The sequence below is a fragment of the Prionailurus viverrinus genome, chromosome F2 (assembly GCF_022837055.1).
Source record: "Prionailurus viverrinus isolate Anna chromosome F2, UM_Priviv_1.0, whole genome shotgun sequence".
Taxonomy (NCBI): Eukaryota; Metazoa; Chordata; class Mammalia; order Carnivora; family Felidae; genus Prionailurus; species Prionailurus viverrinus.
In genome coordinates, this window is record NC_062578.1 from 58,515,558 (window position 1) to 58,539,871 (window position 24,314).

The window sequence follows — 24,314 nt, forward strand, 5'->3', positions numbered from 1 at the left end:
TCATATTCACTTCTCTATATTAACACACTCATGATAAAATACAACTTAAAAGTATATGTTTACATTATTGACTGGTTGGTAGATCTCAGGTGCCCATTAAGGTATTGTAAGAGGAAATGAAATTAACGTTTTTTTTTTCTACAGGTTTCTTTGAAATCAGACAGTACTCATAGTGTAAATAAGCAAACAAAAAGTAAAAGATATGTCCCTCTAGAAAGCTAATATTTGAGAAATTAGAATAATATAAAACAATAAAACAGAGCTGATAATTTTATTAAGTAACTGTGAAAGAGAAACAAGGGGCTAATGGGAATGTGAACAAGCCCAAGAAAAGGAATTTTAATTATCAGTTTCCCCTTCCCATCACCAGGATCAAGAAAAAAAATGTCAGTTTGTAACTTAAAATTTCAATAAGCTGAAGTGAATTATTATAATATAATCAATTTTAAAATGGAGAAATTGGTTGATAGTCAATTTCCAACATTAAATAAAATTTGGGAATGCATAATTTTAGGCAAGAGAGTAGGAGACGCATTTTAGGTGTACTTTTATCCCTGACTTTTGCCAACTTCGGAGAAATCTACATCTAGCTGTTGTAATATACAAAATTATTTTAAATAAGGATATTCCATTAAAAGGTATCCAATGTAATAAGCTTACTCTATGAATAATCCATAATGAAGGTATTTTTAAGATACCTGAGCTTTAAAAGTAAAAACATGGTTTAAAATGAGGTTTCTAAAAGTATATCAACAAAGAAAATTTTCATAATGTAAGTAAGAAAAAGGCTAGTTTATATTGGAAGAGCCAAAGTTCACAAAGGACAAAAGTATTTTTGTTACATATAAAAATAAATTTTATCACCTTCACAAAAAAGGTAACATTAATTTTGAGTACTTGAGTATAGTTTACTACATACTTAGGTGTATGTTTTTCTTTTGTAGATGATGGTGTATATTTCAGTGCCCCTATTTAATTTCTACGTTAATCTTTAAATGGAATGATGTTTCTCACCAATATTATTTCATTTAGGTCTCTGTGTCTCTCTACATGATTACTTCAGGAAGTACTGCTTAGATCTGGTCATGATTTCGGTTAGAGAGTGGTCTTTCCTCTTAGGGATATTTATTCCCATAAACCAATTAGGATTATGTGAAGAGAAACATGTACTGGACAGGGAATTTATTTATTCATTCATTCATTCATTCATTCATTCATTCATTTAGAGAAAGAGAGAGAGACCACATGAGCATGTGCAATTAGGGAGGGGCAGAGAGAGAGAGAGAGAGAGAGAGAGAGAGAGAGAGAGAGAGAGAATCCCAAGCAGGCTCCACGCAGTCAGCATAGAGCCTGAAGCCTGGCTCAATTTCACCATCTGGAGATCACGACCTGAGCTGATATCATGAGGTGGGTGCTTAACTGCCTGAGCCACCACGAGGCACTGATAGGGAATTTAAAGACTGTTTTATACACTCTAAATCTTGGCAAGTCACTTCATTGCTCTGACCTGTCTCTTCTTTATGTAGCTATGCTCGTACATTTAGTTAGGATCTAATGATGGAATGAAGTAGACTATGTGGATAGAGCTTAGATATGATTTTTTAATGTGTATTCCTTTGCCCTGACAAATAAATCTGATGCACATTCCCTGAATATTAGACACTAGACTACATACAAGAACTTTCACATCATTAAAATTCTATAGAACTGAATGGAAGATTAAGGTACCAAATGGAACAAATTTATTTGCCATGGTTTACAATACAATTCGTAAACAATTTTACATCCAAATATTATTTGTGAAGTTCATAAAATCATCTACATTCATAAATTTTATGTTTTACTCAAGAGTATTGGGTTAGGATCCAAGGATTATAAATTTTGGGTATGTGTGTGTGTGTGTGTGTGTGTGTGTGTGTGTGTGTGTGTGTGTATTTAATGCACCAAATAGTTTTACATCTATCTTATAGTGACATACTTGTGTATTATTGTTCATTTCCTTCACTTACTATTGCTTATAAAACTCAAAGTATCTTTCACATCTGTCATACAGGATCATTAAAAGAATAATTTTAGGCAACTTAAGGAAAAAATGTTGAAGATTTTAATACAGAATTTATGCATTATGTAACTGTGAGATTATATAGGTTTACATACCTAGTATGTATGTATATACTGAATATTAATTTTAGCCTTTCTTTTAAATTAAATTCTCAAGGTCTCAGGTTTTTCCTAAGAATGAAGTTTAATTAGTAAGCTAGTCACTTATAGTTTCAACTTTTAATACGTTGATGAGTTTCTGAATGCCTTCTCATTTCAGATTTCACTCAACAACTAGCTAACCTTATGCTCATGGAAAGTCATTGTACATCTCTGGCTTCAGGAAATGTGGATAATTTGTAGATGGAGATAATAATCTGTACATAGGAGATAACAGCCATCTAGCAAGATGCTTTTTAGAATTCAAAGCAGGAAAATGAGGTAGAGAACCACTGTTTAAAATGTAAACAATATACTTTAACAGAGATTTCTACATTAAAAAAAAAGATAAAACAAAGAGTGCTATCTTGGTAATATTTCCCCAAACATAACAGTGTCTTATGTCCTGTCTCTATAGGAAGCACCTCTCAGCATGATGGAGTCAATCTGATGGATTTAGTCTAGTGGAAAAGTATAGCATAGTCCTAGATTTTTGAGATTTATTAAATCCATTTCTGCAGAATTTTTCCATTTATAAATTTCCTTTCAAAGTGGTATCCAACCGTATTTTAAAACATGTCATAGTTAAAAAAAACTTTATCATTAAAACTATATAATCATAAATACTCCTTTAAAATCTGCTAACGTAACACAAAGGAAGTTGTAACTTTGAACATTCAAAACTTGGTTTTGAAGAGAATCACTCATTACTTTTTATATCTTTCAGTCACTTTCTGAACATTTAAACACCTCAAATTTAGTAGTATTCATTATTTTGGAAAATTTACTCATATCTTAGAGTTTAAATATTTCATATATCACTAAAATTGAAGATAATCTCTAACATTATCAATTGTTCTTATACTATTAATACTTCTCAAGTGTACTATTATTTATATGGTACTGTTTTGAACGACACCATTGTCTTAAATAGATCACCTGAGAGAAATCTGTGATGTAAGTGCAGATGAGAGGGACTGCATAAATTTTATGCTAATGTGGCTTAAACATAATTAAAACATGAGAATAAATTCAGAATAGATTTTCTACATTGAAAAGCTTATAAATAAAAAATAGACCTACCCTAAGACCCAGCAATAGCACTGCTAGGAATTTATCCAAGGGATACAGGAGCACTGATGCATAGGGCCACTTGTACCCCAATGTTCATAGCAGCACTCTCAACAATAGCCAAATTATGGAAAGAGCCTAAATGTCCATCAACTGATGAATGGATAAAGAAATTGTGGTTTATATACACAATGGAATATTACGTGGCAATGAGAAAAAATGAAATATGGCCTTTTGTAGCAACATGGATGGAACTGGAGAGTGTGATGCTAAGTGAAATAAGCCATACAGAGAAAGACAGATACCATATGGTTTCACTCTTATGTGGATCCTGAGAAACTTCACAGGAACCCATGGGGGAGGGGAAGGAAAAAAAAAAAAGAGGTTAGAATGGGAGAGAGCCAAAGCATAAGAGACTGTTAAAAACTGAGAACAAACTGAGGGTTGATGGGGGGTGGGAGGGAGGAGAGGGTGGGTGATGGGTATTGAGGAGGGCATCTTTTGGGATGAGCACTGGGTGTTGTATGGAAACCAATTTGTCAATAAATTTCAGAAAAAAAAAAAAATAAATAAAAATAAAAATAAAAATAAAAAAAGAAAAGAAAAGGAAAAAAAAAGAAGTTGTGTCTAGATTATAAGAAATAAATAAGAATTTAATTTTAAATACTATTGCTTAAAGTTCTTTATGAGACATAAAAAAACAATACACTGATTTTATTTTTATAGACTTGTAAGACTTGTATAGATTTTATTGAAGATATGACTAGTTATTTCTCTGATGTACATATTATATCAGCCTCAGAAAATATTTTCATTCAAAAATTGTTTCGTTTTTTCACCTGCAAAACAAGTGGTTAACAATTTCTAAAAATTATAACAAAACATATATATTATATGTATATATATTATATAATCACTAATATTTTTATATGGTACTGATTGATACATGGTACATAAATATTAACCTTTGTGATCGTCTCCATTGAGGTCATCTAAGCAAACTCTGTTAAAACTGAGAAGATATAGTAGAAAGAGAGTTGAACATGAACTTGAATGCCAGATGGTCTTGTCTCAGTTCTAGAGCTAGTGAACTTTCTTACCTAGTAAAAATCACTTACCCTTTTTAGGCATGTGCATTTCCTGGATAAAATAAGAGCAGTTAACTAGTTATATTTAAGAACTTGCCCAGCCCTGTAAAATATCACAATTTGTGACAAGATGAATCATCAAGTTCAGTAGGTATTATTAATCAATTGATATTAAAGTTCCTATGTAGGGAATGGGATTAGCCCAGGAACAGGGGTAACTTTTTTAAGCTATGGGTCTGCCCCTGTTACATAGTGCTAGGTCCTGAAGTAACTGTATTAAGTATGATAAGCAGAAGTTTCAAAGTATTTCTCCAGTGTATAATAGACTGGGAATATGGCCAACGTGAAATAATAGCTAGTAAGAAGATGCCACATTTTTTTATTTGCTGCTATGTACAAGTTAGGACTACAAGTTAGGGTTGAAGTATGAGGGAATTCACACTGGCTTTGCACATGAATGTGCATTTGAATAATACTAATGATAGCTACCAGTGTCAGATACCATATATGTTAAATATATAATCTCCCTTTCCGTATAGACCTGCTGATATGGCACAAACTCCTTTGGGGGTGTGTGTGTGTGTGTGTGTGTGTGTGTGTGTGTGTGTAGATAATGGAACTGAGTTTAGGAAAGTTGAGTTGCTAGTGCAAACATAACTGCTTGGCAAAATTATTATTTGACGTTAGGTCTCATAGCTCGAGAACTCTTGCTCTTTATTGTAGTGGGTCTCAAACCATAGAGCATATCAGAATTATCTGGATGACTTATTAAAAACACTAATGTCTGTGCCCACCTACCAGGGTATCTGTCTCAGGGCCTAGGGTGGGCACCTGAGAAGTTAGGTGGGCACCTAACAAGTTTTCAGAGGATACTGATGTTATTTGTTCAGGAACACTTTGAAAATCACTGCAGTGCAAGTATTTAAAAACTGATAGAATAACATTGTGATATCTAATACCACGTGATTACCACTGATATAATTCAACTATAAGCTGTATGACTCTAATGTTGTAGACTTTTTTTAGAGGAGATTTCAGATAGGGTTGTTGTCAATAGGCCATGATTATACAGAAAATACTACTCCTTGGAAGCTTCAACCAGCACCAAGCAATAGCTTAGCAAAGGACTTGATGGCATGAAATTCATTTGATGGCTACAAGATTGGAAGTTTGAGAGACCAAAGGATGACCATCAGCCGTGAGACCCCTGAATACTGGAAGGTATTCAACAAATTGATTTTTCTCAGTGACATTTGTAGAAGTGATATTCCTGATGAGAATGAGAGCATTATAAGAGGCCCGGTTCTGAGAAAATCTTGTAGACATGAAAATTGATCTCTTTGGAAAATAACATGCATCACCCACCTGCTCACTCTAAGAGAAAAGATGAATTTGGTAACAGTCATGTCTGTCCTAACATCCTTAATAGACCCCATCCAGAATTCAAATCAGAACTGCCACTGTGTCCATAAACTACACTGTCCTATGAGTAAAGGTAAGAGAAGAAAGAGGTACAAAGGGAAGCTATGTTTAAATGGATCTATAAACAAAATGGCCTCAAGTTTTATTTGTATCTCACACATTTTCTTAATCCTACACATTTTTGCTAATTTCTTTTATAATCGTTTTACTTCTAATCTTTCAAACACTGGACTTTAAAGTACAAAATGGCATATTTTCTCAAACAGTCATGTTGCCTAAAGTAATCTAAAGTAACAGGTTCCTTAGTAGACACCTTGTTGGGTGCCTTCCAGTAATTTTTCAAAGTGGACAAAACATTGAAGCCATTTCTGGAGACCCTGATATTAAGTAGAAGGAAGTCATTTTTTGGTACACAAGAAATAAGTCGGAGACCACTAAAGTTCAGTTTAGTATCTTTCAGGTATTTGTATTTGAGATCTTAGGCAAATACATTGCATTGGAAGGTTCCCACATAGGTACAAAGACATTAGTAATTGCTCTACCTCTTCTATATCCCACTTGTGATTGAGTTTTACTGCATTTAGAATCATGTATAGATGCCATTTGCTGTTGCTTTATTATTTCATGTTTCCTTAGATACTAAACTGTGTGTTCAAGGAAAAGACATGTATACCCCAGATTCTATTCCACTGTCCCACAAATAGTAAGGCTAATTAATATCATGAAGAGTAAGAACAACTCCTGCAACTAAGTCTGTGCTCCTAGGGTACTTTATTGAGTAATTCCACGCCTTTATTCCTTGAAGGATCTCAAAAGAGCTGGCATTAAGTTTGCAAGGGGCTGAAACCTGCTCCTGAATTATTTCTGCTCACACACATTTCTTACACTGGCTTCATGCAGCCTTCCCCTCAGCCCCTCGCCAGTCCCCCAACACCGGAAGATTCCGGAAAACACGGTGCTGCAAAATGACCTTTCAGAACAATTTCTAGGAGGTAACTGTCCAGGGGGAAGTTCAGCTCAGAATTCTGGGAGCTGCTCAACCCTTTTCTGGGCGGCAAATTGTGTTGGCTTAGCAAGTAGGTGGTGTCAAACCTCCCCAAAGGCGACGTGTTCATGGGGAAGGGAATTCGCCTGATGCCTGAGCCCATCTTTCTTCAGTCGTCCTGCTTCATTGTTATTCTGCAATGTGCTGCAACCCCCTTGAGCCTCCAGCTTTTAGCCCTGAGCTGGCCATTCCAGCGGCGCTGGGAGAGGACCACACGGCGACTTGGATGACCCCATGCTGTTTCATTTCTGCCTTTTCCCCTAGGTTCCAACTAAACCCTTGTGCCTCCTGAACCCTGAACAGGACTATCTCCTGTTTCCCTTTCCCCCCAGCCGGAGAGCTGGGGTGGGGATGAAGGGATCCTAAAAGGGCAGCAGGCCGTTTACTTGCTCTCAGAGTGAGTTTTTCGAACTCCCTAGGCGCCTGTCACTGGAGAATTTGAGTGAGGGGAGCAATGCGGTCAGCTTGGGGAAAGGGAGTTTTCTCGGTGCCCCCACCGGAGAGCGCGACAGCGGTGTCCAGAGCACCACCATCTAGGGTTCGGAGAATATAAACGCACTGTTACCTGCCACGCATTTCCGCCTCGGACACCCACACCCACGCGCCCACACGCTCCCGAGGCTTCCCGAAGGCCCGTTGGTGTCAATCCAGGTGGATCTCCTCCTCCCAACAATACACAGGCACGCACCAAGGCCAAGTGAGGCGCTCAGTTTCAACCTCTGATGGTTCTTTGAAATTTCATGGAGTCTGCCCTTCTAGAAGAAATTAAGTATTCCCAAAGAACAAGACTGAAGGATACCCGGTCAAACTGCAGCGGGACCCCTAACTCGAACACAAAATATTACTTCCCAGCACATGACTCAAACGTGCCAAACTAAAGGGAAGGGTTTTGATGGCTGCGATGGAGGGGTGGGGTGGGTGGTTGCTGTTATTATTGTTCGGTGAGGTCTTTCACTCACTCCACCCCCTTTTGAAAAGCCCCCTCAAGACAGGACATTTTCTGCCTGGTCTCACTATTGCCTCGAGGGTGAGGAGTGAGGGTATCGAGGCTATCAGTCCCCGAAGACACGCAAGGGTCTGAGACTTCCCTCGGGGCTCAGCCACCCTGGCTTCCGTGAAAAGTACTTCTGAGTTCGCTGAAGAGGGTGTGAAAAACGCTCTTCCAGAAGGAGCTCTGTGACGGGAGTAATATCTCCTTGGAATCCCAGAGCACGCAGAAACGTGGATCCTTCTCGAAGTCCGGGGCCTGCCAGAGGCCCTGGAAGTACGCCCTGACGCAGGGCGTGGAACGCAGCGCACTGGCCTGAGCCCACCTGTCGTCCGAGGTCAGTGCCTTCCGGTACCTTCCTACGGTTCCTGCACCTTTGCGTGGTACCTTTTGCTAGGGTTGCGTGATCCCCCGAGACGGAGCGTGGGAAAGTGGCCCCGAGTGTCTGCTTACGTGGGCGGGACGTTTCAGCACGACTAGGAGATTCACAGTTTCTATCTGAGTGAAACCTCAACAGACACGCTGCAGCTGCAGCTGCAGGCTGCATTTCGGAAACCTCTGCCTGACTGCGCGCGAGCGTGCATGTGCGTGTGTGTGTTACAGCCTAAAATAGGCATGCATCGGGTCTAAGCAGCTCCCCACCCCAATTTAGTGTCCTCCGTCGGCCACCTTTTATTTGAGATCCTGACAGTGGAGATAAAATGGCCAGATAAGGCTGGCTGTCATTTCAACCCCATAGGAGCGGTTCAGGCCTACCACAGAAGGCCACTTTGTCTTCTGCTCTGAGGCGTTTCCTCCCACTGAGCCTCTTTGTCGCTGTTTGCAGGCAGAGGTGAGATACGAAGTGATGAAAAGTATGGGCAGAAGGTGGAATTCTTGTGGCATGAGCTTTTCGCGTGGAAAACCGCGCACCTCGGACTTCCTGAACACTCCTGCTATCCTGGAATAGGACCTGCAAAGCCCTTAAAACGCCTCCCCGTTCTGAGCTTTCCCGTGGGCCTGAGCGTCCAGAAGAAACAGCGTGGAAAACAAACTGGGGCATAGACGTTGGGGGGAACACCATTTAAGCGATTTCAGGAATCACGGTTTTAGGAAAGCCTTGAGGAAAGCCTTTCACTGAAGTGAAATTAGAATAAAATAAGAAGAGGGGAAAGGGGAGGATAAGCAACTGTTAAGATAGGCACCACCCGCCGCTAGGGAACAGGTCTAAAGCATACAGCCCATGTAAGTTTGTTTCTCAGAATTTGAGGACAGCGTTCCAAGTTGTAAAACATAGGGGAAATCTGCCGAGTGGCAGGTAAGTGGCAAAGAAGAATCTTATTACCATTAAATGTTATCTAAGTTCCAAAAAAAAAAAAAAAATTGGTTTTGAACGGGACCAAAGCAGAGTGTGACACACTCCTTCTCAAATGCCCCTCAAACTGGAATATACTCAAGTGGAGACCAGTGATCTCAGTCCAAAGTCCAGGAGCTGTGAGGAGAGGAGAGGGGTCCTGTTTCCAGTGCCATTTAAACCAAATTAACGCGCCCTTCCTTTCAGTGGCGCGTCTTATTCAGAAAATACGGTAGGTGCGGGCAGCCGGGCGGTAATTGCAGGCTGCGCGGTTCGGTGTTTGTCAGGCTGGCGTGCTCGCCCTGCTTCGGAGACTCCCTCCCCCCATCTGCCCCTCGAATGTGTTTTCGCTCAACAGGTATCACATGAAAACTCGCACTTAACCCCTGGTCATCCTCTAGCAAGAGCCACCCCAACATTTTTTCGTGCCTGGACCTGCTGCTGCCTCCCTTCGCCTCCCCCACGCGGAGCGCGCGTCTAGCAGTCAGCCCCAGGGCCATCCATGAACCACCGACTCCCTGTGGCAGACGAACTAAGCATAAATGTGAGGCTCCTCGCACGTCGAGCCGGCGACGGAAACGAACCCATTGTAAAAGCAACCCGAGACACGTTTTGTGCACTAGGCAGTGTAGTTACGCCGCTGAGGACAAGCGTTTTGCCTTAGAGCTACGCTGGAGGCTCCAGGAAAGGGCGGGGGGGGGGGGGGGGCGGGAATCAAGCTTTAAGGAGCAGGTTGGGATTACAAGACAGTTGCTGCCACAGACACCGGAGGCGACTTCCTGGCATTTAGGGATGTAAATTAAAATTCGAGACATGCCACCCGTGGTTGCTCCTAATAGAAGGAGAGGTAACCCCTCCAACTCCCTCCACCCAAAACATGAATTATCATTTCCACTGAATGCAAATGGACTGCCTTCTGTGGGGGGACAGCCAGCTGCAAGCTGGACAATAAACTGTTTCATAGAGACGCGGCCCGATTGCGGTTCAGAGAGGCACTCCTTTACAAAGGAAGAAGCGTCCAGTTTGTGTTGACAGCCGTGGTGCGCCTGGGCCAAAACACCCCCCACCCCCCACCCTCCACCCCCACCCACCCCCGACACACAAGACACCCGAGATTTGGAACTAGCTTCACTGAAAGCGACATCCATCGCATCTATTCGAGCTGCCATGAGTATGGGGAGGTGATTTTTCAAAAACGATGGCATGAGTCATAAACATCTCCTGAGTATTCTTTGCAGCAATTAATGGGCGGCAGGGTGCAGGAGAAGTTGTGGAACAGAACTGGGGATCTATTTTCTCCCCGAGGACAGCTTTGCTTCCAATGATTCCGACTGTCCCTTGCTTTCCTGCTTAGGAATACATTTTACATCCCACCCACCCCCTCCCCTTGTCTGTGCATGTGACACTCACTCTACCTGTCTGAACGCCGAGACTTGCTGGGGATTTTCTTTTTGGTCGTCAGCTAATGACTTTCCTCCTACCTTCATTCATCCCCAAAGGTGGATCCTTACACTTCGTGGCGTCTCAGACCCTTTTAAAGCCTCATTTTAAGCCAGTCCTCTACCACAGGACCCAGGGAAGCTCCCCTACCATTTATCAATGCACAAGAGCCCACGTAGTAATAATTCACATATGCATTCAGACATTTGTGTTAGTAGGGGGATGCTTGGAAGACCCCTGTGCCCTAATGCATTTAACAGCACATTCCTGGTATGTCAGTAACTTTGCGCCCTGAAAGGGTTAAAAAGCGTTTGCACGAGTGTCTTTAATATAAATATTCTAGCCCAGGCATCAAACCCCACTGGTTTCAGCAGAAATCAAGGTAATCCTCACCACCAAGTAAAGTCTTGCAGAGGAATTCTGCCTGGATATCCACTAGTTAGAGGCTATACGAACCAACTCACGTATTCGTTTGAGCATACTGCAAGAATATTTATTGAGCACAAGCTCAATCACTGCATTGAACGCCAAATCTGGCAAGCAAAATGCATTTCCTATGGGGGGGGGAGAGCTGTGAATCAACTCCTTCTTCAGTATTATTATCATTATTTTATCGGTGCAAATTGCAAAGTAAGCTACCAGCCTTTTTCCGGCGACAAGTCAGCTCACCAACATACACAACTGGGGGGACCCCCGAAAGCAGACCTACCTTTCACACAAGACACCGTCAATAAAAAGACGAGATTCCAAAACGTAAATCCACTTTTAATCCCCATTTTCTTCATCAGGATGAAGTCCAGGCGGCCACATTTAGCGCATCTTCTGGTGCCAGGCTCCCGGGGTTTGGATTCCTTTGCTCGGCTTTCCCCTTTGCGGATCCCTTTCATATTATTCGCGAGCTCCTAATTCCTGCTCCTCAGCCCGGCGCAGTGGAGTTGTTGCTGTTGTTGGTGCGCGGTCACAGCTCGGAGTGAATGGTGTTTCTGGGATACCACAGCAACCTTGACGAGGACTCAACCATCTCTCCAACGGGGGCACAAAGTCTCTGCTACTCTGGATTCTGTCTTTTCCTGTGCTTTTTTTTCCCCTCCACCAAAATCTACCTCAATTCTAGCTCGTTATAGCAACCACCAGAAACCACTAGTGAGCTGCTTCTTCAAGCCCAGCTCCGCTCTCTGACAAACTCCCCACAATATTTGAAATTAAGGGGCTTGGTTCCTTTTTCCCCCCGAATGGATCAATTCCGCCTGTAAAAGCAGCCCGAGAAATATGATGTTAGTGAGCTCCCCATTGCAGCTTGTGAATACAGAAACATGTTTGAGGAATATTTTAATCGGAGGATCTGTGTTGCTTTTGGGGAAACCATGCTGATAACGAATCGGGCTCCATCGATGCCCACGTCCTTATAATGGGACATGTGTTACTACTGTAGTCGCAGTATATTTCAGGCAGGCGTCTCGCATTTATTATCCCATGATTTAATTGAAAAAGAAGATCACGGAGAAGAATTTATTTGCACACATGCATTTACATATGTAAATGCCTACGTGTGAGCCCGTAATCAGGTTTCTATGGTTCGGTAACCCGATTTCATCCGTGACTAGGGCGGGGGTGAGGTGGAGAGGGAGCCAGTCATTTCCCCAAATAGTTCGCCCTTTCATCCTCCCCAGCCGCTTTTGGGCTAATGTGTGCTGCAGTTAAACTACTTTATCTGTGGTAGTTATCTAGAACAGACTCATTTGTCTTAATTCTGAATCAGTCCCAAATATGTAAATGGAAGGTTTCTTTCAAAACGCACAATGTATGTATCTATACATCTGGACGTGGAAGCTCCACACGCCATTCAAGGGTTAACACTGCACAAGGAAAGAGTTCTTGCGCCATCTACTGGCCATCGCTCAGGTACCGGCTCCCTTTTCCCATCTATAGGGGATCCTGTTTGCTTCCTCCCAGGGTATAGGGGAGCTGTGTCCTGAGACCAGCGCGTTTTGCCTCCTGTGTGCCGATTTCTTAGTCTTTTTTGTCTGATCCTGGCCCAGATCTAACAAACCGCAAGTTCCTTAGACTAGGTGCCGGACTGGTAATCTGACTTTTCTGGAATCTGATCCCATCTCAGGAGGGGGTAGGGCTGCCGCACTGGTTCTGGAATAGATATTTGCAGCGGTTCCTGGCTCCATTTGCTTGCTGAAGGCTATCAGGGGATCAGCACCTATCTGCAGGGCATTGTTAAGAGGACTGCCCAATTTGAGTTTTCATCCCTCCACATTGTCCACAAGTGATGCCCCCGTCCCATACACTCCAAGATCACCCTTGATCAGCTTTTGTCCCTGGGCTCAACGTGAAATTGCCGGCTCAGGGGAGCAAGGTTGTTGCATGTGGAGGGAATTCTGCTCCGGGAAGTGGGCACACTGCGAATGTCTATAGGGGTGCGTGTTGAGTGGGTTCAATCTGCAGGCGTAGGAAGGATTCTAAGCTCTCCGGGTACGTAGCATTTTGTGTGGGTCTACGATTCTCCCAGGAGTATGTGCCTGTGTGCGCAGTTGTGAAGGGTATGAGTGTGTGTGTATGGAAGGTGAGGGAAGGTGTGATTTTTTTTTTAATACGTGGGTGTTTTCCCAAATGTGTTTGTGTAGTGTATATGCGTGTGCATGCATGTGTCCGCGCACGCGCGCGCGCGCGCATGTGTGTGTGTGTCTGTGTGTGTGTGTGTGTGTGTGTGTGTACTAGACAGGGATTTCTCCTCTGGGTGAGGAGCCTTAGCAAGAGGCAGAAGCTGTAGACGCCCAATTGACCTCATTAAATTCGGAGAGGTAGATTAAGGGCGGTGTGTCCCCATACTGTTCCTTCCCACCAGTGCTTTCTTTTATGGTCCAAATATGCAGATTTTGAAGGGGAGTGGGCGACAAGGTTGAGACTAGACCGCGATTGGGAAGATCAACGCTAAAAACGTCATTAGCTTGTTTAGACACCTTGGTGGCAGCGCTGACATTGATTTTAGTCAAGATGTCAGGGTTGTTGCTGCTGTTGGTGCCTTTGCCGGACTGAACAAGGAGTTAGGTGCAAACAAGTCCTTGGAACTTAATTGAAACACTTGACAAAACCCTTCTTACCAAGTGTGCAGAGGTTAATCACCTCAGCTGAATACACTTTGTATTAAAAGAAAACAAAAATCTTGGGTGCATGTAATCTATTTGAACACGTGGCTATATATAACAGACAGGAGGACTTTAAAACAACAACAACAAAAAACTTTTCTTTTTCAAAAGAAGTATTTTAACAAGAATTATTGTGCAAAAATGAACTTTGACGATGGGACCATCATGAAGAGACCATCATGAACAGACCAATTTCTAATGTTTACTTTCAAACATGCTACTCCAATAATTCAATTATGTTTTCCTAAACGAATCCTGCATATCATGTCAATGTGAAATTGTTAAAAGATTAATCTGAGAGCTCATAACATTTAATAATAGTATAGTTTTCAGTTTTTATGGCTCACAACAAATCATGAAACTTTTTTTTTACCGACATTTTCCAGATTCCCAGACATGGAAAATCATATTTTATATGATGAACAAAGATAATATAATATTAATCCAATACACTTAGTGTTGGATTGCACTCTTGTCTTTCCTGCTAAGCAGTCTCCTCTCCAAGAGAGCATTTCCAAAGGTATTCCAGAAACAGTATCATCAGCCAAAATTCTGGAGAAGTCCCTCAGTTTCTCCAGAAGGAAAAACACAGTGTCTAAATTTGGGAGGAAGAAATCATTTATCTCACCTAATCTGTAGGAAAGCAGCACAGTTATACATAGATTTGTTTTAGACTGTTAGAAAACGAAGATTTAAAAAATAGCTAGCATCATCACAAGCATTAAGCGCTTACTGTATGCCCGACATTGTGTTATGTTCACATGGCATATCTTATTCAATCTTGTTACAACTTGCTGAGACAAGTACTACAAATATCCTCATTCTTCTAGGTGAAGAAACTGATACACAAAGTTAATTAGCTTGCCTTGCGAGAAGTAATATAACTAAAATGAAATATGAACCTGTGATGTCCAATTTCTGAATTAGCATGTTTGCCCACTGTATTGTCTTATGCTAGCACCCAAAGATGCTTGTTTTAAAATACTCTAATAACAAAAATATGATTTTTATATAAATTTACCTGCATATTCATAGAAAAGTAAAGATTTATAAAGTAATTGAAAGGTGATCAATTTTTAACATATGTGTGTACATGTATAAAAATCTTATTTTTTTATTTTTTATACTTGTTGGTTAATTACTACCACCATCCCTTCCCTTTCATATACTTTATATACTTTTTTTTTTTTTTACTTCTTGCAGCCTATTGATCTTCTCACATACAAGTTAAGGAAGAAAGTGACTTGGCAAGGATCATCAAGCCAATCACAATGATTAAGTACCCTTGAGAGCTTTTAGAAAGAGTTTAGATCAGAAATAGACAGGTTCTTTACACTGCATTCCTTTTCAAGTCCCCCCAAATTCGCATGGAATAAAACTAAGTTTGATCTCGAAACAGAGTTTAGTTGTCACTTAAAAGGCAGAAAATGTGCACCTTTTCAAAAATTGCTTCATATTAAACCAGTGCTCAGTATGTATTTACTCTGTTTTAGCATCACAGGGGCAACATCACACAAAAACGATAAAGACATAGTAAGTACACTGAGAGAAATCAACAAAGAATTGGTAAGAGGTTCCCTTTAATTTGGAAAAGAAGTATTTATACCTTTGACAAAGTTATGAATTTAGAAAGTGTTTTTTAAATTTATATTTGTATCACAGATATACAGGTTTACATGAGGATCTTTTTCTAAATGCAGTATTTATTTTGTTATAGAAATGTTCCTGCCTGTTAGACTTGAATGTTCTCTTATTGTAGAGATACAATTTTTAATGAAAAGGCTCAAATTCAAATTGTGGTTTTGTCAGGGTAAAAACAAACCAGTTAGAGTAAAATAAAACTGTTAATTATTTACAAGTAATCAAGCAGACCTTTTCCTACTTTTTTTTTTTTTGCAGTTTTTATATAGAATGCATTGCCAAGACAGTAGGAGAAAAGTAAGAACTCATTTTCTCATTTTTTTTTCTGTAAATGCCCATTCTCAGATTCATCCTCTGTGACCTCCCCAACCCCTGGGAAATAAAACATTTGAATTTAAATGTTGACTCTAGAATAATGAGGGAATTCTAATTCAAGTCTATATATTTCCTCGATTTGCAATAGTTCCTATTTGGGTGAGGAGAAAAGAAAGAGATCTAATGTTCATGATCACATAACTTGTCTTTAAACAATCATGTTTAAGGATATAAATTATCAGGTAGATAAAAGTATCTGTCCTGCTATTAATCAGGGGGTATTCCTGAGAGGTGGAGATGAGCCTCTTGGAAGTGTTAACTACGTGTGCCTTCCTAGGCATTCATTCCTCTTATGTCCTGACTCCTCTTTCAGTTTCAATAAGAGTGAGGCTTAACGGGTATTTCAGTCTTTTAAGCTTTAGCCATATTAAGAAGGTCAGAGACTGAAGTTTCTATGTCACATAAGGGTAATAATTTTAAAGAGTGAGAGAATGAAAAACCTTAAAACTGAAGGCAGTATCTATTGGTGTATCCATACAGAGCATACTTTGACTTCATAAAAAAAGCTTGTTTAACATGAGTTACATATGCAATAAATTTAGTGCATTAATATTCAAACTTTCTTAAGTGGTGTATACTAACTAAAGGCAATGCAATATATAGTATATAAATAGTTAAATATAAGCTATATGAGCGCATTTTCCTGAAAGAAAAGAACCATGGTGAATAGCTGGGGGACATGTAGTCCTAAAAGAAAAGAAGATAAAAATGGGAGAGAATTTTAAAGATCTTTCTGTTTGTCTTGGGGTAAATTTCACTCTCCTGCTAACCATAGGCCTTACATCACTTAACTTGTCTCGGCATAAAGGGATAGAAATTAAAAGTCAAGCAAAAAGTGTCTTTGCTGAACAATCAGGATAATTCAGGTCTCTTCTTTCCATAAGGAATAAAGTTGTTTTGCTGACATAATTTGAATAAATCTCAACTCCCAGTGTAGCAGATCTTTTTTATCATCATTTCTTTATCTCTAATAGTTACGTGATATCAGCCTCAAATGAACTTGAGAATAAATAAATACTTAGAGAACATAAAAGTGTATATTTAAAAAAATACCAAATCTATCAAAATTACTGTCAAAATGCAATGCATACTTGATTTCATACCCTGAAGTTATCTGCCAATTAACTCATTATCATCTCTTAAAAATATAGTAGTCTGACTTTATTATCATTTGCCTATTCTCTGCTAATCTTCAAAATTGATTATAATTTCTTGAGATAAATATATATTTTCAAATCTTAAAACCACTAATACATTTTATTGCAGCTTTTTAGTCTATCATATTAGGTAGGTAGGTAGCATGTATGAGACCTTCTTTATTTTGTTTCATTTATCTACTTAAACATCAGTTTTGGGGCGCCTGGGTGGCACAGTCGGTTAAGCGTCTGACTTCAGCCAGGTCACGATCTCGTGGTCCATGAGTTCGAGCCCCGCGTCAGGCTCTGGGCTGATGGCTCAGAGCCTGGAGTCTGTTTCCGATTCTGTGTCTCCCTCTCTCTCTGCCTCTCCCCCGTTCATGCTCTGTCTCTCTCTGTCCCAAAAATAAATAAACGTTGAAAAAAAACATAAAAAAAAACCACATCAGTTTTATGGAATTTTACGGAGAAATCTAAACACTAGCAGTAAAGAATTTTACAACTGAATGTTAATTCTGGAAAAGGTGCATGTATTTGCTTTTAAATTGTATTGAATAACAATATTAGAAGCCCAAGCTAAACAAAAAACAGCCCACAGGTAGAAGGCAAGCATGTGTCATCTGTGCCTAGAATTTCCTTTCACAAGACAGAGAAGTGGTTTGACTGGCGATGAAGCAGAATTCATCAACTTCTTGTAAATAGAATTATGAAGTTATTTTCTTCTAAATATTTATAATGTCTTAAACTAGAGGAACCATTAATAATAAGAGTGATGGAGGTTTCACAAATTTTAAGTCTGTAATCCATATATGTGTATACATGTGCTTGTGTCTGAACCATGTTAATAGTATGAATATACATTACTGCATAATTTGATCCAAAGTTTAAACTTCCCAATGATCACTAACAACTCTGTTATTTCACTGGTTTTTCAAATTTATCTAAAATTAACAAATGTTGAAATATATCCCAGAATAAGAGTGCAGGAAGCCAAATAATATAAGCATCCCTTCTTCAAAGGAAGATAACAGTGACCTTGACTTAAAACGATCATTTTGGCCACTAAAGGAAAGAAAATCAATGAAGCTGATTTTGGTTTGGCTACACAGAATCCAATTTGGATTGTAAGTGCAAATATCTGTCCCATCTGGAAGGGGATCAATTTCATCTTTGCTCTCTGTGTAGAAAGTATCATTCTCATCTATGTGCTCATTCATTTATTTAAGAAATCATTTTGAGCTCCTATTGCAAGAAAAAAGAAAAAAACAACAACAAGAATTACACATTGTTTTCAAGGAGCTTACATGTAACCGAAGAGGTAGAATATATTCTCAAGTAACAATAGTGAATATCAGTGTAGCAGAACCACTTTAAGAGGGATGCCTATAAAATGACAAAATGGTGGGAGATTATTTATAACTGGGAGAACTGTAGAAAATCTCAAATAAGGGAGAGAGATTTAAGCCATTCTGGAATCATCAGGGATGTTTGACAGCAAAAATTTTAGTGGAGCTGTTGTTTTCCAGAAACATGACGAGTTAGAGAATATAGGAGCACATTTAGAATTTAGTCAGTTGGGTTACCTGACATGTTTAGAGAAGTCATGGCAGATGAGGCCAGAAAGATGAAATCGGCAGGGAGAGGTGGGAATTGGGAGACAATAATAATCCTTGCCAATATTTCCTACAGTTTTTTTCTTTAGTTGGTCGTAATGATTGGTCACTTCAAACAAACCTCCAGTGGCACATTTTTAAGCAACTTAATCAATGGATTGTTTCATTGAATAACCAAATCAATTTGTTTTGTTATTGTGTATGCAGTGGTTTATAAAAAGAATCAATTTAACCTTTCAAATTGATTGAAGTCATCAGACATTTATTATAAGGTTCATTAATTATCAAATGATATAATTAATATAAATATATGAGTAACAAAATAGATAATATATAATATTAACATATATCTGTGGTTAAGTCTAGAATATTTTTGTCTCTGATTGTATATAGTAGCATTACAAATAAGTGCTATATTTGAAAATGCATAGAGAATTTACCTCATTATCCAATATATGAATACCAATCTGAATTTTGGGGAGATTTCCACATGCCTGGAGTAGGCTTGAATGAACCCTGAGTCTATTGCATGACATAAAACTTCATTATGGATACAATAGCAACAGTATCTGTTAGGAGGTTAAGCTATCCAACAACTGCAATGTGATCACCACTCAGTTTGTCCATTTCTATTTTTTAGAGTGTGCTTCTCTAGAGAGGAAAATAATATTGATCCTTATTTTCCCAATGAGCTCAGCCCTTTTCTAAATTAAAAAACAATCAAAACACAATCGAAGCAAACAACAATAATGACGAAAGAAACAACAAACATAATAACAAAAATAAGAAATGACTATTTCTGGTTAGTATCTTGTACTGTCAGTGATTGTAGAAAGTGGGGAGAAGGAATATGATGAATGAACACAAAGTCTTCCTTTCCAAAGGAAAAACAATTAAATCAATGCTTTACTTAGTCTGGATCAGCATGTAGTAACACCCTTAAGATAAACAAACTATGGGGCGCCTGGGTGGCGCAGTCGTTGAGCGTCCGACTTCAGCCAGGTCACGATCTCGCGGTCCGGGAGTTCGAGCCCCGCGTCAGGCTCTGGGCTGATGGCTTGGAGTCTGTTTCCGATTCTGTGTCTCCCTCTCTCTCTGCCCCTCCCCCGTTCATGCTCTGTCTCTCTCTGTCCCAAAAATAAATAAACGTTGAAAAAAAAAATTAAAAAAAAAAAAGATAAACTAGGATTGAAAATGCCTTTAGGGTAAGGAAGCTATAATTTTTTAATAAGGGAATAAGCCTTAATTTTTCATCTATAAAATGGGAATAGCTTTACCTCACAGAGTTTTTGTTAACTCTTTCAAGAGTGTAATAGTATAAGAAGTTATGTTTTACATTTGTTACTCCATACCTTTTCATATTACCTTTAATGTGTGAATGGTGAACTCCCACCAAAAATATTTCCAAGTCCTAACCCCTGGAACCTATGAATGTGATCTTTATTTTTGAAACAAACAAACAAACAAACAAACAAAGACTTTGCAGGTATATTTAAGATAAAGATCTTGAGATGAGTTCATCTTAGATATAGGGTGGAGCCTAAGTTCATGGCAAGTATCCTTAAAGAAGAAAGAGAGGGACCTAAGGCAGAAGGGCACAGAGGAGGAAACAGATATGATGACTGTACAAGGATGGAATGCTAGAGTGCTGGCGATCACCAGGAATTAGGAGACAGGCACAGAATGAGCTCTCTCTCAGAGTATCCAGAAGGATGACATCTTGATTTCAAACTGTGAAAGAATAAATTGCTATTGTTTTAAGACAAGTTTCCAGTAATTTGTTATGGCAGTGCTCGAAAATAGTACAGTACCCAAAATTGCCAATGACATTTGTCTTATGAACATGACTACTAGATTTCAATTTGATCTCTGATACCTGTAATCTCTCTTCCTCTCCCAAATACCCCCAATGGGCTCTTCTTCCTGTCCCCATCCTAAATGGGAACATTCCTCACTGGCAAATGTTGGAATCTCTATGAAATTTCATTAATATTCCTTTATTTCAAAATACTTACCTATTCTTATGACTATCACCTCTTTTAGGATGAGTTTTGTATAAATCTGTGTCTGATCTAAAGCTCTCAAGCCCCAGCTGGAGCGCTAGCCACATACGTTTTGTTCTCTTCTTAATATTCCAGACTCAATGTGTACTCATTCTCTCCCATTACTCCTCCTTCCCCAAATTTGCTTCTTCAGATTGAACTTCCCTGTAATCACTGCCTTTTTCATCCCAGCTACTCAGTCAAAAACACATTTTTATACCTTTCTTTCTTATACTTGTGGTAGAGTCAAATACTAGTATCTGAAAATGTATCCTTTATATTAGACTCCACTGTGACCCTATCCATCTACTGCCCTCATCTGAGCTAGGTAGTAGTTTTCTCATGAATATGTTATTATAGGGAACCCGCCCCCCCTTCCCTCCCCCCCCTTCCCTCCCCCCCCCCCGTTACCCTGACTGTGTTCAGGCTTGCAGCTTCTGCTGTATTCTAATATTCACTGAATATAATAATTTTATCATGGCTTTTGCCCTCTCAAACAACCTTCATGGATCTCCATTATTATTATCTTCAGGATAAATTGACGGTCTTAAATCTCGTAGACAAGCCCATTCATGGATATTTCCTCAGTCTGGTGACTACTTTCTGATCAATGCACAGTCTGAATGTGTTTGTATCCACAATGTTGCTCTCTTGGCCTTTAATACTTGCTTATCTGGGGGCACCTGGGTGGCTCAGTTGCTTGAGTGTCAGACTTCAGTTCAGGTCATGACCTCATAGTTGATGGGTTCAAGCCCCGCATCGGGCTCTGATCTGACAGCTCAGAGCTCAGAGCCTGGAGCCTGCTTTGGATTCTGTCTCCCTCTCTCTCTGCCCCTCCCCCACTCACATTCAATGTCTCTCAAAAATAAATAAACATTATTTTTTTTTGAAAAATACTTGCTTAACTGTTATTAGCCTATCTAAATTCCATCAATGCTGAGTTCAGGTCTAATTATCTCCAGGCATGTTGTATTTGTCCATTTCAATGGACTTTAAGCATATCTTTGTTTTTTAAGTCTATAGATTATCTTGTGACATTTATCACTGCTTTCCTTTACTTTTGTTATTTGCAGTTAATGTCTTGGTAAATACATTGAAATGTGCTAGGATTTAACATGTATCTTTAAAATCTCCACAATATACCCTTTTCATGTTATACACTTAATATATTTTTGCTGAATGCCTAGTATATAACTCTTTGAGTTTATTTACTATTTAATTGATGTAAACATTGGTGTGTGTATGTGTATATGTATGTATGTGTATATATGCCAGAGAGCAGGGGGTGGGGGTAACATACATGGTGCAAAGAAAGAAAAGAAAGGAAAGAAGGTTTGTGTCCACTAACATTAATTATAATAAAAGGTTTGAAACTAATGCCAGAAAGACGACTCTCCGATTTCTTCCTTGGCTCTGAGACACTCCAATTTCCCATGCAAAAGCAGTTCTGTCTAACTGTTTGGCAGATTGTTTGAGCTGGAATTAAATGTGCACAGCTGGTACCATCTGCTGCAAATTTTTTAATTCTTGTTATCTCTTAAACAGCTTTTGGTTTTGTTTTATTCATAATTCATTTATGGAGAATGAGGAAGACCTTTCAGGGTCTTAATATTGTTTAATGGATGCATTGCTGGTTCACAACTTAGTAAACAATGGTAGACTCTGGTTTATTACTAATACTAAATATGTACCTAGCTTTACTGATGACCAGACTGGTTTTCAAACTAAATCCAAGGTTAGTTTTGAATAGTCAAACAAAGTAGTTTTTAAATTATGTGTTATAATAATAGCACTTCAATTATTTACCTTTGTTTTTCATTGTGTTTTTCATTTATTTTCTTATTTATTTTACAACTGAAGTCTAGAAATTTGAATCATAGTTTCCCAGCCAGGAGAAAAATCCAAAACCTAAAAGTTATGCCTGATTTCTCTGTTTCTCTCACCTCTCTCTTTTTCTGTTTTCTTGACATCTCTCAAATGAGTGTCTGCCTATGAATCTCATCATCACTGAATTTGCAGACCCTCAGGCCTCCACACCCCCACTTCAAACCAGTTGATTCTGCACTGAGGACTTGGAGTAATCTTTCTGGAACCTAATTCTGATCATTAAACTCTCCTGCTTAAATTTCCCCAATGTCTACATATATCCTTCAAAATATATTTGAAAAATCTGTGCATTTCTACCAGTTACAGCTGCTCCCCTTTCCTGACATTTGCTCCTTCACTTCTGTTCTCACCTTGCCTGAAAAACTCCAGAATAGGCTTCAAACCGAACTTCAGATAACAACAACTTCTTCTTCTTCCTCTTCTTCTCCTTCTTCTCCTGCTCCTCCTCCTCCTCCTCCTCCTCCTCCTCCTTTTCTGTTTTGTAGGATTCATTTTTTATTCTTCTTGGTTTGAGCAAAATGACCTTCTTCTATGCCCCTATAGGAACTTGTGCATAATACTGTTGAAACATTTATCATAATATTTTGCCATTTTTACCGGCTTAGTCTTTGTATTAATGTTTGTGGCTCTAATGGAAAAAGTGTCTTTCTTTTTTCTGCCAAAATTCAAATACTAGTTCAGTGCCCTGTAATATTAGACCAATGACAGATTATTTAATTGATGAATGAGTGAATGAATGAACAACTGGATCTGTAGTGAAATTGACAGACAAAAATTCAACTCATAGTAGATAAATATAAGTCCTCTCATAAATGGAGGCAAGAAAGTTATTTTTGTCTGGGAGTATATACAGAAGCACATATTGAAATACCTTTTTTTCATTGTGTTTTAAAATTATCCTCAAGTAATTGTATCCTAATTGATTAAAGATCTTAAACACCTTTAATCAATGGGAATAAGGGCAGCCAGGGCAGCTACTTGAGCTGCATGGGTCTAAATTTAGTTTAGTATTGACAGAATACATGTTGATTGGTTCCCTTGCAACTCTGCACAGAGAAAAGCAGTTGGCTTTTCCTTTAGTCTGACATTTGCTTGATCTGGCATGGATAAGATATATCATGCTCAAGGCATCCTGCTTAAGTGCAGAATAAAAATATGGGGAGGCTTGGTCAGGTAATAAATTGTATAAGTGCCTTTTCAGAGTATTTAAGAAGATAGAACATGCAAGGAGAAAATATGCAGAAAAATACAGCAGGTTCTCTGGTATTGTGGAAGTCATGTTGAAAAGCTTCCTATTTATGGTGCTTTGAGATGCATGCCGGTCATTCTGCAAAATACTAGAGAGAGATGTTATGACAGTATCACAGATCATTTTTCTGGCAGATCATGATTTTGTGTTAGTCAAAATCTGATGATGTCGAAAGGTTTTCACCCTGGAAGTAGTAATTGGATTTTTCTGTGACGTGAATAGGTTATTCTTAAAATTTTTGTGTCCATCAAAATGACCTAATGACCTACTGAATCAAAAAGGATGAGAGCAAGGCCCCTGCACTTTTAATGTGCTCCTTTATAGCAGAGGTTACAAGAAGGTATGAATTTCACGTGGATCTGTTTTCCCAGGAAAGAGAAGAGGCACTCCGCCCCCAGGTCTACCCAAGTAAGATTTTAGGTGCCATGAGCTACATAATGAATGGGAAAACAAGCATTAAAAAATGTTAAATATAAGAAAACATCCCTGCTATTATAATTAATTGAACTGTGTCATATATATGTGTGTGTGTTTGTGTGTGTGTGTGTGTGTGTGTGTGTGTGTGTATAAACTAATTTGTTCTCAATACAAATTATGTAATTGGATCCTTGACATACTGTCAAAATATCT

General features: G+C 39.1%; 1 protein-coding gene and 1 long non-coding RNA gene across 3 annotated transcripts in view; one reads left to right on the forward strand and one right to left on the reverse strand.

Moving 5' to 3' along the window:
* Nucleotides 1–11,473, reverse strand: part of CSMD3 (CUB and Sushi multiple domains 3) — a 1,270,863-nt gene extending 1,259,390 nt beyond the window's left edge. For both annotated transcript variants that reach the window (XM_047842282.1, XM_047842281.1), the window contains exon 1: nt 11,296–11,473. In XM_047842282.1, the coding sequence (XP_047698238.1) occupies nt 11,296–11,473 (178 nt within the window). The remainder of the gene's footprint in view (nt 1–11,295) is intronic.
* LOC125156733 (uncharacterized) overlaps nt 1–24,314 on the forward strand; it is a 410,956-nt gene that overhangs the window by 182,079 nt on the left and 204,563 nt on the right. The gene's annotated exons all lie outside the window — the stretch shown is intronic.